General features: G+C 36.1%; 1 protein-coding gene across 2 annotated transcripts in view; it reads right to left on the bottom strand.

Moving 5' to 3' along the window:
• The window catches only part of Trim33 (tripartite motif containing 33), a 96733-nt gene that overhangs the window by 22292 nt on the left and 60778 nt on the right, over nt 1–13663 (bottom strand). For both annotated transcript variants that reach the window (XM_057793120.1, XM_057793121.1), the window contains exons 7-11: nt 13253–13399; nt 12867–12984; nt 10771–11045; nt 9851–10015; nt 5956–6153 (exon numbers count right to left, since the gene is read on the bottom strand). In XM_057793120.1, the coding sequence (XP_057649103.1) occupies nt 5956–6153; nt 9851–10015; nt 10771–11045; nt 12867–12984; nt 13253–13399 (903 nt within the window). The remainder of the gene's footprint in view (nt 1–5955; nt 6154–9850; nt 10016–10770; nt 11046–12866; nt 12985–13252; nt 13400–13663) is intronic.

Below are 13663 nucleotides of genomic sequence, written 5' to 3'. Positions count from 1 at the left end.
TTACATTCCCACCAAGTCCTCTACTTTCTCACCAACACTATAGTTAATATGTAATGTTTCAGTCATTATTTCCATAGTGACTAGAATTAATTTTTCAAGTGAACAGCTGTTTTTAATTTAAATTTTAAGATTTCTTTGTTTATGGATGTTCTGCCTGCATGTATATATGTACATATGCACGTGACATACATGCTGTGACCAACAAAATAAAGAATCATGTAGTTTTAAAAGCAAGAAAGATATAGGAATTGACAAGAAAAGGGGGGTACTTTCATTTTTTTCTGATTAACTCAAAAAAAATCTATAATGGTTTCTTTTAAGTCTACAGAACGCTTTTGAACTAAAAAAAGAGGAAGGAAGGAAGGAAGGAAGGAAGGAAGGAAGGAAGGAAGGAAGGAAGGAAGGAAGGAAGGAAGGAAGGAAGGAAGGAAGGAAGGAAGGAAGGAAGGAAGGAAAATATCCGTTAGAATATTCTTCTCATCCCTCCTCACCTACCACATAGCCCTTTAAGCACAAGGACATTGTTGAACACAGGATCAAATTAGAGCCCCTTTATGAAGCTCAAAGAAGTCCAGGCACCCTTCCTACTTTCTCTAGACTGCTTTCATGCCATCCCTGTCTCCTTTTCGTTTCCTCACTGGCCTTATTTTTGCTGTTCAAAGGATCTTTTCTACCTCATTGAGTTTTGAAATTCTGTTAATTTTACCTCATGTAGTTTATTGCCAACCACTGCTTTCCTAATTCCTACTCACGCTACAGGTTTCAAGGAAGTTTAACTCCTTACTAGATTTACTCTGTGCTTTCTTCTTTAAGAAACAATCATGATTAGGATTTTAAATATGTGTACTCTCTGCCAGGGAGCCTCTCTTGTCTCCAGTGTTCCTCAAGTAAGTGCTTAACATATCTGTCAAGTAAATATTACGTTTCCTTTTAAATATAAAAATCTCTTGGTTCTTCCCCTAAAGTTACTTTATAAAAATTATAGTGGAGGCATGCTAATTATAACAACTAATATTTATTAAATATATACATTACAGACACCAACTTAAATTATTTAATTTTCCTAGTAAACCTAAAAGGCAAATTCAATTAGACTCAACCATTTAAAAAATTAAAGAATGGTTGGTTGGGTGTGGTGGCACACACCTTTAATCCCAGCACTTAGGAGGCAGAGGCAAGTAGATCTCTTCTCTTAGTTTGACGCCAGCCCGTTCTATAGATAGATTGGGCTATACAGGGAGACCCTGTCTCAAAAAACAAAAACAAACAAACTATCAACTCTAATCTCACTTTACACCGCTTGCTGTATTACAAGCAAGTGATTGATCCTTTGAGCTGCACACAGACATGCGGAAGCCATAGGAGCAGTCAGCAGTAAGGTTCTCTTCAGTCACCCTTGCATGGTTTCTAGGGATGAATGCAGATGTTAGGCTTGTAAACAAGGGCTTCTGCCTGCTGAGCCTCCTGGTAGTCGGAAAATGCAGTCTGCTTTCATGAGAAGGTGATAGGAAGTTGTAAATGGGTAACAGAATGCTTCATATTTTAATGTTTCACTTACAGTAATAGTGTATGTGCTTGATTGATTAAAACAGTAGGAGCATTGGCAGATTGTAATATTTTCCTTATGACTGGTAAAATAGTTTTAATTAGGTTCAAGGTCAGGATTTCAGTATACTGAGGTCTAAAAGCAACATATTCCTGGAAACATGGATCACTTAGGCTACAGCTGCATTTCCTTCAAATATTGGGAACTTGTCGCATATTGGGCTCAAAGTTCTGGTTCTCTAAAGATCAAAGAGAAACAATCTTTGATCTCAAAGGTTTTACCATGTAATAAGGATATAGTTTTTTTAGGCGTGTTCAAATCATGAAGTTATTCCTCATGTGGGTATATATAATGATGTACACACCCCACAATAACTTATTTTTAAAAATTTATTTATTTATTATATATACCGTGTTCTACCTGCATACATACATGCATGCACAACAGAAGAGGGCACCAGTTCTCATTATAGAAGGTCATGAGCCGCCATGTGGTTGCTGGGAATTGAACTCAGGACCTCTAGAAGAACAGTCAGCACTCTTAACCTCTGAGCCATCTTTCCAGCCAATAATTGAATTTTTTTTAAGTCCTCACCTCATTTTTTAAAAAGATTTATTTATTTACTTATTTATTTATTATGTATGCAGTTCTCTGTGTATATATGTCTGCAGGCCAGAAAAGGGCATCAGATCTCATTACACATGGTTGTGAGCCATCACGTGGTTGATGGGAATTGAACTCAGAACCTCTGGAAGAGCAGCCAGTGCTCTTAACCTCTGAGCCATCTCTCCAGCACCCCTCACCTCATTTCTTTCTGGCTATCTAATTGTCAAATTATAACATCTTAGGAAAAAGGCTAATGGTAGTAATTCCCAACCAATTTCATATCATCTATCTCTTGAGTATTTTTTTAAATACCGTGAAAATTATTTATTTATTTATCTATCTATCTATTTACTTATTTATTTACTTATTTATTTACTTACTTACTTACTTACTTATTTATTTATTTATTTATTTATTTATTTATTTATTTATTATGTATACAATGTTCTGTGTGTATGCCTGTAGGCCAGAAGAGGGCACCAGACCTCATTACAGATGGTTGTGAGCCACCATGTGGTTGCTGGGAATTGAATTCAGGACCTTTGGAAGAACAGGCAATGCTCTTAACCGCTGAGCCATCTCTCCAGCCCTCTTCAGTATTTTATTATCTCCCAGTAGTGAGCACTTTTTCAAGCCATTGCTAACAGTATTTTAACATCTAAAACAAAATCCTTATGCTGACAACCAAACCACACATTACATTCAAATATTCAAGTACAAATCAGCTATTTTCTGGATTGTGCAAAATAGTTAGATCTGAGAGTTTATCTCTGTATTTCATATTAAATTTATTATTTGCAATATTCATTTACTTTGATTAATGTCAATGCAGGATTTCTCTATGTGAATTCCTAATTTAACCTAATTTCAGCTCCATTACATAATTTCTTGGATTATTATTACTGTGACTGCCAGACAAAATCAGTCTTTTGGAACGCACGACTATACTGTGTGTTAAACGATTCTTCTAAATCCCTGTTGCTTAATAATGCCATTTACAACACAAAGCCATTACTCATACCTGTAATGTTGCTGATGCAAGGAAACCTGCCATATGAAAAATTATGTAAAAATACAGCATAATTACATACAGCACATAAAACTTAAAAGTGAAAATAATGACTACTATTGATGGGTGTATTTACTATACTGTTTTGGTTGTTATAGTCCTTGCAGTTATAAGAAGACTTCACAACCTGGCATAGTGACGCACGGCTTTAATTCTGACACTTGGGAGGCAGAGGTAAGTGGGTCTCTGAATTGGGAGGCCAATTTAGTCCATATGGTGAACTCTAGGGCAGCCAGGAATTGAGAATCTGTCTTTCAAAATAAACGAAGAAAGGTAGGTAGGTTGGTTTCTTACACATGACACAGATAAGTACTATACCACCAAGCAACATGCCCAACACAAAGTTTACTCTTAAAAATGTTTGCTTTCCGTGTTATGATGGCAACAGTTTCATAAATTGAATGCCGAAGGGAAGTACCATGCTCATCAGCAGGTGGCCAACACAAAACAAAATCTGGTAAAAACTAAAAAAAACATGGTATTTTTGGAGTTCTTTTGTTTTTGTTTTTTTGTCTTGGCTTAAAGAAACAAACAAAAGAAAAGCTTACATGTCTTTTGTTTATATATTATGGCTTCCAAATTTGTATCTCTATGGGATTTCTGTGAATGTGTACATCCACATCTATATGTGTTTCTTTGGCTCCTTTTTTCTTCCTGTCCATTTGTTTTGCCCTACTGAAGTTATTTTTATTTTATATTAAAGAAATAACACACACACACACATACACACACAAGCTTATAGACCAGTGGTTCTCAATCTGTGAATCACAACCCCTTTTGGGGGTCAAATGACCCTTTCACAAGGTCATATTAGGTAGGTATTTACATTACAATTCATAATAGTATAAAAATTAGTTACAAAGTAGCAACAAAAATAATTTTATGGGAGTCACTACAACATGAGGAACTCTACTAATGGGTCACAGCATTAAGAAGAGAACCACTGTTATAGACAAAAGCCCATAGTACTAGTATGTCCTCAGAAGCAAACAGTAGAAACCAAAATATCCATCATCTACTGCATGAACACACTGTGAAAGATCCAAAGCAAGGAAGAGACATGGGTTACATGCCTATAACCCTACCATGTGAGAGAGTGAAATGAAAAGTCAGATTGAGATTAGCATGTGATACATAGTGGATTCCAGGCCACACTGTTCTACATTTAAAGACCTTATCTTCAAAAGAAAAGAGAAAGAACATTCTACACAACACAGTATTATTCAACCCTAAGAACAAATTGTTATTCTATAGACTTGGTAAACATTACACTAAGTGAAAGAAATAAAAAGTATTTTTATTTCTTTATGAAAAGACATAAAAGCCCACATATTTTATCTTCAAAAAATGTGCATAACAGAAACAAAAGAACTATTAGTAGCTTCTAGGAGCAAGAAAAGAAGGAAACAGATAATGATGCCAATGCTACAGTTTTAAAACCATGGAAATACCTAAAACCACAGGTGACAGCTGAACAATCTTGCAACCATACTTGAAACAATGACAAACTAACTTTTCAGGTCTACTATTTTCTTGGTGTCGCTATGAATAATGAAGAGAGTCTAAAATTTTATAATCAAGAGTTTGAACCAAATTCTAACATTTCTGGGGGCTGCAGAGATGGCTCAGAGGTTAAGAGCACTGGCTGCTGCTCTTCCAGAGGACCTGAGTTCAATTCCCAGCAACCACATGGTGGCTCCCAAACCATCTATAATGAGATCTGGTGCCATCTTCTGGTGTGCAGTCAGAACACTGTATGTATAATAAATAAATAAATCTTTAAAAATTTCTAACATTTTTACCAACCACATACATAGAAAAGTTACTCACCATTATTTCATTATAAATATCAATGTTACATATACCACATGATTTCAAGCATCAAAACTCACAAATTGCCTAAGAAAGCATTTTGTTAATTATAAGATAACTTACAAATGTAACCTTTTAACTTATATTTCAAAAATTTAATTACATTTTATTATATAGTCTAATCCTTGCAGAACCAATCCGGTTACCGTTTCCTTGGTCGAGAGACCCCAATCTCTTAAAATATCAAGAAATTGTAGTAGATTGACAGAATCACAAGAAGCCAGTGGTTTTCAAATAACTTTGAAGTTATAAAAAGCATCATTTAAAACTCTGACACAGCCAGGCAACATTGGGTGACTCATGCCTTCGATCCTGTCTCCGAAGTCAGAAGCAGATGATCTCAGTGACTTTGAGGCCAGCCAGTAATACACAGTAAGAACCTGTTTCACGGTCCTACTATTTCAGCAGCTTCACTGCTCCTTAACACCCTGGTGACCCCCAACAAGTCATACACATAGGGGGAAAATAGTATAATCCTCAAATATTTTATTTATAAAAGCTGAAGAAATGAGAAACCTCAGCACTTCATCTTCTCCTTTTCATCATTATTTCTTCTCTTTTACTATGTCTCCCAAAGTGCCTGATATCTAAACCTTTCAACACAAGCCACTCTCTGCTCAACTGGTTTTAAGGAGTGGACAACCATTACTGTACTTGTTTAAATAGACTCTTCTTCTAACTTTAAAACATGGAGGAATACCAGTTTCAGCACAGGAACTTTAAACTTTAAATATGTGTCCTTTACTCTTCAGAAGGTTCGTTCAAGTAAATTACTGGTCCTGAAACTAAAAAAATTCTGAAATATGTATCTTTTTTCAATTAGTATGAGATTTTAAACAATCTGTTTAACTTAAATACAAACCTGTATAGGTGGAATATCTGGCAATGATGGAAGGTTTTCTGGATTGGTGACTGAGGGAATTAGTTCTATTGCTGTAACAGATGGGCTGGTGGGACCTCGATTTGCATTTGCCATAGTTGCTGTGGTAGGGCTTGTTGGGTTGATTGGGTTGTGTGCTGATACAACAGGAAAGGGTCCAGCATGCCCTGGGTTTGAGTGCTGTTTAAGAAAGAAGGTATTATAATTATGTGCTCTTGCCACCATCTCTGAACCATACCTTAGAACAATATAACTATCTTTAGTGTATCCTTTCTAAACTAAAAGTATCTGCAGCTGACAAAGAAATGGAGCCTCTCAAACTTATACAAGAGAAGAGTTTGAACTAATCTTTCTATTTATGTACTATTTAGGGTAAACAGATTTTCAAATAATTGTCAACTTGTCAGCCTACTGAAATGATCTTCAGAACAAGGATATAAAGATGTAGAAGGCACCAAGTTTACAAATAGTCAGCCATGGAAGGCACAGATCTGAAGGCACTATTCTGTGATCTGTTAGTGGTCTATCTAATGAAGAAAAACTACAAATTTAACAATATGGTAGAAAGAATGATGAATTTAAGAAAGAAATTATGACACTAATTCCTAGTTCTAATACTATGAAGTTTTAAACAGTCACATAATCTCAGGAATTGTGATATATAGATAAATGATCCCTTAATGGTTTCATAGACTGGGGTGCTATGAGGATTATTTAAGTTAATATATGTGCAGGTCTTTGGGAAATCACTAAACATACAAAATTAAATCAATCAAATATTAAAAAACTAAAAATGTTGACAGTGACTTCTGAAGGGAAAACTCTAAAACCTAATGGTCTGATTCTTGGTACCCTTTCAAATGTTAAACCTTGGTACTCACAATATTTAAAAGTACCCCAAGAACTAAGGGGTACACGGGTATATCAATAGTTACAAGGAAACCAGCATCTTCAGTCTTCCTAGGTATTATTTTAAAAACGTATTTGCCTACGACTGTGTCATGAATGGTCTTTTCACAACTGTCCTTCTCTCACTTGACAAAGTAATGGCATACTGCTGAAAACTATGGGGGGAAAAGCTAAAACCAAATTACAAAGTTAAACAAAGGCACAACTGAAAAAGGACTTGAGTATCAAAGGGGCTGATACTGCAAATCAACAAAAATGAAGAGCCAATAAACCCAACTAATGAAACAGAACTGTGAAAAGCTCCATTAGAAAATTCAAAAAAGGGAGAAAATATTTTTGTAATAAAATTTCTACTCTCGCCAGGCGATGGTGGCGCACGCCTTTAATCCCAGCACTCTGTGAGTTTGAGACCAGCCTGGTCTACAGAGCTAGTTCCAGGACAGGCTCCAAAGCCACAGAGAAACCCTGTCTCGAAAAACCAAAAAAAATAAAAAAAAATTCTACTCTCCAATTACATTAATTTTTATCAATTTTCTTGAGCATTGCATAAAAACAAAACACAGTAAGAATCAATTATTCTTATTTTAACAATAAATAACAACAGTAAAAGGCATATAACTGAAAAGGTTAAAAGACTACACTTAATTTAAGAAATATATACTTTAAAATTTTTTTACATCATTTGATTAGTATTCTTTTTTTATGTATATGAGCGCCTACATGTTTATGTGTGCACCACATGTGTGCAGTGCCCAGAGAGGTCAGTAGAGGCCATCAGATACCTTGGAAATGGAGTTACAGGCAGTTTGAATGCCATGTGGACGCTGGCAACCAAAGCCAGGTCCTCTGCAAGAGTAGAAGTGCTCTTAGTTGCTGAACCATCTCTCCAGCCTCATCCGTCTTAAACCACATAAACCTACTTTGTTTCCATAACTGTGTACAAATAATACAATGGTAGCTTTTCAACAGAAAGGATTTAAATCTTAGGAAAAGCCTTTGCTATCACTCGATTTAACCAATAATTTTTGTTAAAAATAACTATCTTTTTGAAATTTTTTTATGTATATGTTTTCCCAGCATGTACATCTGTGCACCACATGCACTGTGTCCAGAAATATTCATAGCCCCTAAAACTGGAGTTGCAGATGGTTATGAGTCATCAAGCGAGCACTGGAAATCGAATCTAGAAGGGCAGCCTCTGCTCTAACCACTGAACGATCTCTAAGTCCCACTTTCCCAGTGTCTGTCTGAGCCATCTTACATCCCACTTTTAGCTTTCAAGTCAATATTTACAATATCCTAGAATATTTTCACCACTAGTTACAAATATATAAAAATTTTAAATATAAGGTAAGCAAACATTTTTCAGAAATCTTTCTGGGTGTAATTTTGGTAAAGAGCTACAGAATCATTGCTTTAAGTGTTTAACATGTAGACTAAACAAGCAAACTTAGTAAAAGTTTACCCTAGTCTTTCTTTGATTTGGAAATTATTTGATTCTACTTAAGGAGTATTAGTTTCTGTATATGTGTGCATGTCTAGCTGAATGTAAACACACTCCATGCATGCAAGAGAGTGCCATGCGAGTGTTAGGAACTAAAGGAAGTGTTCATAGCCTGAGCCACTGACAAACTCCCTATTCCCCAAATTTGAGCCTCGTGGTTATGGCTCAAAATCTATTATAGTAACATCACCATTGCACTTTTAAATTAACCAGTGATTCTAAGAGCCTCTACAGCATGTTTGTCTAATTTTTGAGACAAGATCTCTATAGACCAGCCTGGCTTCCAACTCCCGCTACGTCTACTCTATCTCCTGAGTTCTAAAATCATAGGTGTGCATTACCATACTCAGTCCACAGCGTGTTCATGTTTTGAGAAAGCACTGAGTTTTTTTTTTTTAAAAAAAAAAAAAAGAATATATTTTTAACTTGAAATACTGTTTAAAACACTTCATTTTATAATCATAGTTCATACTGAGTTTACATAATTTAAAGATTATAAATTTGCCTCTAAATCGCTTTATTTGTTGTTTTTCGTATTTTATTTCATTTAAAAATTTTATTCATCTATCTAGGTGCCTGTGTGATACCTCCATGAGTTTCTGTGCAACACATGTGTGCACTGACTTCAAGAGCCAGAAGGTGCTGCTATTATATCCTGGAACTAGAGTTATAGATGGTTTTGGACTGCCAGGTGAGTCCTAAAAACCACACATAAGTCCTATGTAAGAATAGAAAGTGCCTCTAACCACTATGCCATTTCTCCATCTTTACCTAAGACAGTTGGCCTTTTAAGAGAAGGGCTAATGTAGCATAGCTGGCCTTGAAATCTCCATGAAGCCAAGGGTAACTTTGAATTTACGATCCTCATACCTCTACCTCTCTAGCACTGGGATTACAGTCATAGTTACTAAATCTGGCTTAATTTACTTTATCATTGTTCTCTTAGAGTTTCTTGACAGTAATAGAGACCAAGCCTGGGGCTTCAAGCATTCTACAACTGAGCAAAATCCTAAACCACAATAATTTTTAAGATTAAGCATATCTATACTCTGCAGAAAAAAAGTATATAAACACATATACATACATACATACAACTAGCCCTAAACTTAAAAATTTCTTTGTTATCAGTATTAAAATGTCATATTAAAAAGCACAATAAAATGAGAAAATTAAAGCTCTAACCTTGATTTTCAGAATTATCATTTGGAACTAAAGGATAAGTCAAAAGTTCCTTGTTTTTCACTCTATAGATGAGTTTAGTTTAGTTACACAAGAGTGCCTTAATTCATAGTATAATAGGCTTAAAGAAACAAATTTTCCTGTGCACATATTTTTTTCTGGGACAAGCAGATATAAAACAAATTATCAGAAGTATCAAAGACCCACACCAACAACTAATTATGAAAAATAATGTCTTTTAGTTTTAAAATTGTATGATTCTTACAAATGTAACTCTAGGCATACTTGTCTTTGGAGGTGAGGCTGCATCATGGAATACTGAGGGCCGCTGTGCCTTGGTATCCCTGGTATCCTGGCAGCGTTCTGAGCCAGTCTCATTTGATGGGCTTGAAATGCTCCACAGTTCATGTTGCCTCTTTGCATTGTTTGCACACTGATCAATCTTGGAGGCTATAAAAAAGTAAAAATTGCAATTCATATTTTCCACTTTAGTTTTTGTTTATTTCTTTTTCAAGACAGGGTTTCTCTGTGTAGCTCTGGCTGTCTGGAACTCACTCTGTAGGCTGGCCTTGAACTTCCCAGGTACAGGGATTAAGGGCATGTGCCACCACATCTAGTTCATATATTTCTACAAATCTGTTTTTGAATCATAAAATGTTAAAGTAAAAGTAATTCAATTATAACAGAATAGTATAAAGCAATAGAATAAGCTCTCTTTTCTAGCCCCAATAATTTATAGGTCTGGAATAACTATAAAAAAGTTGGTCACTCCAAATAGTCTCTATCTATCGTTTCTGGGAGAGAGGGAAAGAAAAAGGAAGAGAGGGTGGGTGGGCGGGTTAACATTAATTCATCTCAACATGGAGATAACACTTGATTGTGAAGGAGTACATAAACAAAAGACCAAAAATAAGAAAAATTTGAGCAAATGCCTAAAGAATGCAACAGATCTTAGAAACAATCTGATTCTTTGGCTCATGATTTTATTTGTATGGGGGAGTGGGGCAACGTGGTATGGAGGGGTAAAAATGTCACTACTTCCTCTGTTCTTACATAATACCTATATTCCTCAAACTTTCCCCACATCCCTGAACTTTGAACTCCGTCTAGTAACTCTGAATGTGTAATTCATATACACAGAATGAAGTGTAGTCGTATGGTTTTTTTTCTAATTTCTATCAATATTGGAGGGACACAATGCTTACCTGTTGTTGTAACATCTGTGGGGCTGTTTGCCGAGGGTGCTGTTGTGTTGTTGTTGTTGTTGTTGGTACAGGAGCTGGCGGTTGCTGCATTCTCATCTGTTGTAACTGTTGATGTTTTTGTGCATACACTTGTTGCTGCATGTGCTGGAGTCGAAGCTGTGCTAAATTAATCTGTCCTGGGGTTTTACTAATATGGTTTGTACCTGGAGGAACTTGCCCAACTACAACATTAGGAGTATAACCAGGAGCTGGCTTACTCTCTATTACTAGATTACCTGAGGGTTTAAAAACATAAGAAGGATTTACAAATAATCAACTAAATTGTCCACTTTAAAGACGAATCACTATCTTTTCTTCCTTCTAACAATTAGCACCTCAGAGCATCCAACAGCAAAGCATAAATGAGCACTAAGGCTGAAGACGGTAATTAAAAATTAAATAGATTCCAAAGCCCCTTGAACCCTCCCCCAAATAAGCTCATTATTTAAAATAGACTATCTGTTCTTACACCTATGTGCGCATGACATGTGTATGCATGTGCATGTTTTGTGTGTGCATGGTTGTGGGCATGCACAACAGTGCACAGGTGGAGGTCAGAGGACAAGTTTTGGATATTAGTCCTCACCTTAAGGCACAGTGTCTTTGCTGCTGCATAACCCAAGCTAGCTGGCCAGAGACTGAAAGAGACATCATTAGAGGAAGGATCCAGCAGGTGTGAATCAATTCTTCCATGAAAGACTCCAGGATACTCATGATGGTTACTGATTCTATGTGTACGAGTGTGATTGAATGTGTACGAGTGTTTTGGCTGCATATATGTCTGTGAACCAACTACTGTATATGCCTGGATGCCTGAAGAGATCAAAAGAGGGTATCAGATCCCTTGGAACTGGAGTTACAAACAGTTGTGAACAGCCATGTGGATGCTGGGAATCAAATTTGTGTCCTCTGAAAGGGCAGCCAGTGCTCTTAACCACTGAGCCATCGCCCCATCTTCCCATTTACTTTCCAATTGCCATTGTTAAGAGCAAAAGAATAACCTGCTAACAAATAATTTTCTATGGAAATCCTGAATGTTTTGAAGCATTTATACATTCAGTCATTTCCCTCCCTTTTTATACAGTTGTTCCTTTCTGAGAATAGAGAATAAGTTCTCAAAAGGTATGATTTAAGGTGGCTGTTGGCAGGCCACAAAGAACTCTGCTAACAGTCAATAACTTTTACACTTTTTGAAAATGAAGAACACCACACACACACACACACTTACAAGAGTGATTTTCTGGTACAGCACTGAAGGCAAAACTTAGAGTCTGCTTTCTTTCGTTTACCCAAAGATGCCTAACTTTAAATAGTGCAATTCATATCTCAAGAACATGATTATTTTGAAACTGAGAATATCCCAACGGATGGCAGATTCCATTTTGAGTCATTTTGTTTCATTTTCCTTTTCTTTAAGAGACAGTATCTTACTGTGTCACCTACACTGGCTTCAAACTCCTAGGCTCAAGTGATCCTTGTGCCTCCATCTCCTAAACAGCTAAAATTACAATATGCACTACTTGCTTGGCTTTTTCACTTTCAAGTTTGTTTTGTTTCTTGTTTTTATCGTCTACCCATACAACTTTCACCCATGGTCTCTAGGCCAACAATACGGAGCAATAAAAGCAAAGTTTATATTTTTACCAAGTGAAAAGAGTTTCTCTTGTCAAATACTCTTTGGAATGTGACTATAAACACTGCAGTGTCCTCAAGTTCCTCCTCCACTGCACCACTTGACATAAACTACTATAAGAATTATCAGACAATACTCATCTCTATATGAAACAATCAATGTGAATTTTGAAAAGGAAAGGCTACAAAGGGATCACACCCTACAAGGGCTGAAGAGTAGAGAGCATGCTCAGTGTGCAAGAGGCCAGGGTTCAAACCCCAAGCACCAAAAGCAAAAGCCAGCCTGCAACTAAACAGTTTCCAACATATTACATTCCTTATGTCACTCACATTTTAAAGTTTAAAAACTTATATAGACAATTTGCTTAAATGGTTTCTCTTCTCAACTTAATAGCCCAAACCATATCCAAGAGATGATTTCTCACCTAAATTCACTACATTTTTGGCCCAGAAGGTAGGATCACAATGGAAACGAATTGCTCCATTGGCAGCAGGAACAGGATCACATCGTGCTTTCAAAATATGACGTAACTGAAAAGTAATCTTCAAGGAAAAAAATTCACATTAGTCTTAAAATTAAATGTAGTTAAGGTTAGCCTTGGACTCACAATTCTCTGGCCTCAACTTCCCAAATGCCGGCTCAAATTAGTTAAGTCACCAAGCTCAGCTACTCTATCCTTATATACAGATGGTTATAATAGCCAAAATGCATATTAATACTTTAAACACATTTTTGTTTTTACAATATAAACATTCTATACTTGTAAATAATAGGTCCATTGCGTCAAAATAAAAATACTATGTGTCTCACCAGCCGTTTGCTATACAGTAGTGCCGTGCTGCTGCCACTTGCAATGGCCCAGTTTGTAAAGTTCATAACATGCTTCACCTGCCGGGAAAGGCCTGTGATATCATTCTGCTGCTGGAGTAGCTTCATTTGTCTTTCTTTTGTAACATTCTGAAATAGAACAAGAGTTTCACTGAAGAGTTTAAAAAGTCACATACATAAATGCCTATATTTCCTTCAAGAAACGGTACAAAGGAAGCCTATAACTATTTGGTGAGTCTATGAACAATAGGAAGGAAAGTAACAAACAAAAGTGGGACCAAATATTCCTGCTCTAAGTTAATCCATTCCATTCAGGACATCAGCAGTAGTTTATGGTTTTTCTTTCATCAAATACAGTGTCTTCCTGTTTTTAGATTAATTCAATACAGTCTG

Source organism: Chionomys nivalis, chromosome 18, assembly GCF_950005125.1.
Source record: "Chionomys nivalis chromosome 18, mChiNiv1.1, whole genome shotgun sequence".
Taxonomy (NCBI): Eukaryota; Metazoa; Chordata; class Mammalia; order Rodentia; family Cricetidae; genus Chionomys; species Chionomys nivalis.
This window is presented reverse-complemented; position numbering and strand designations above follow the sequence as displayed.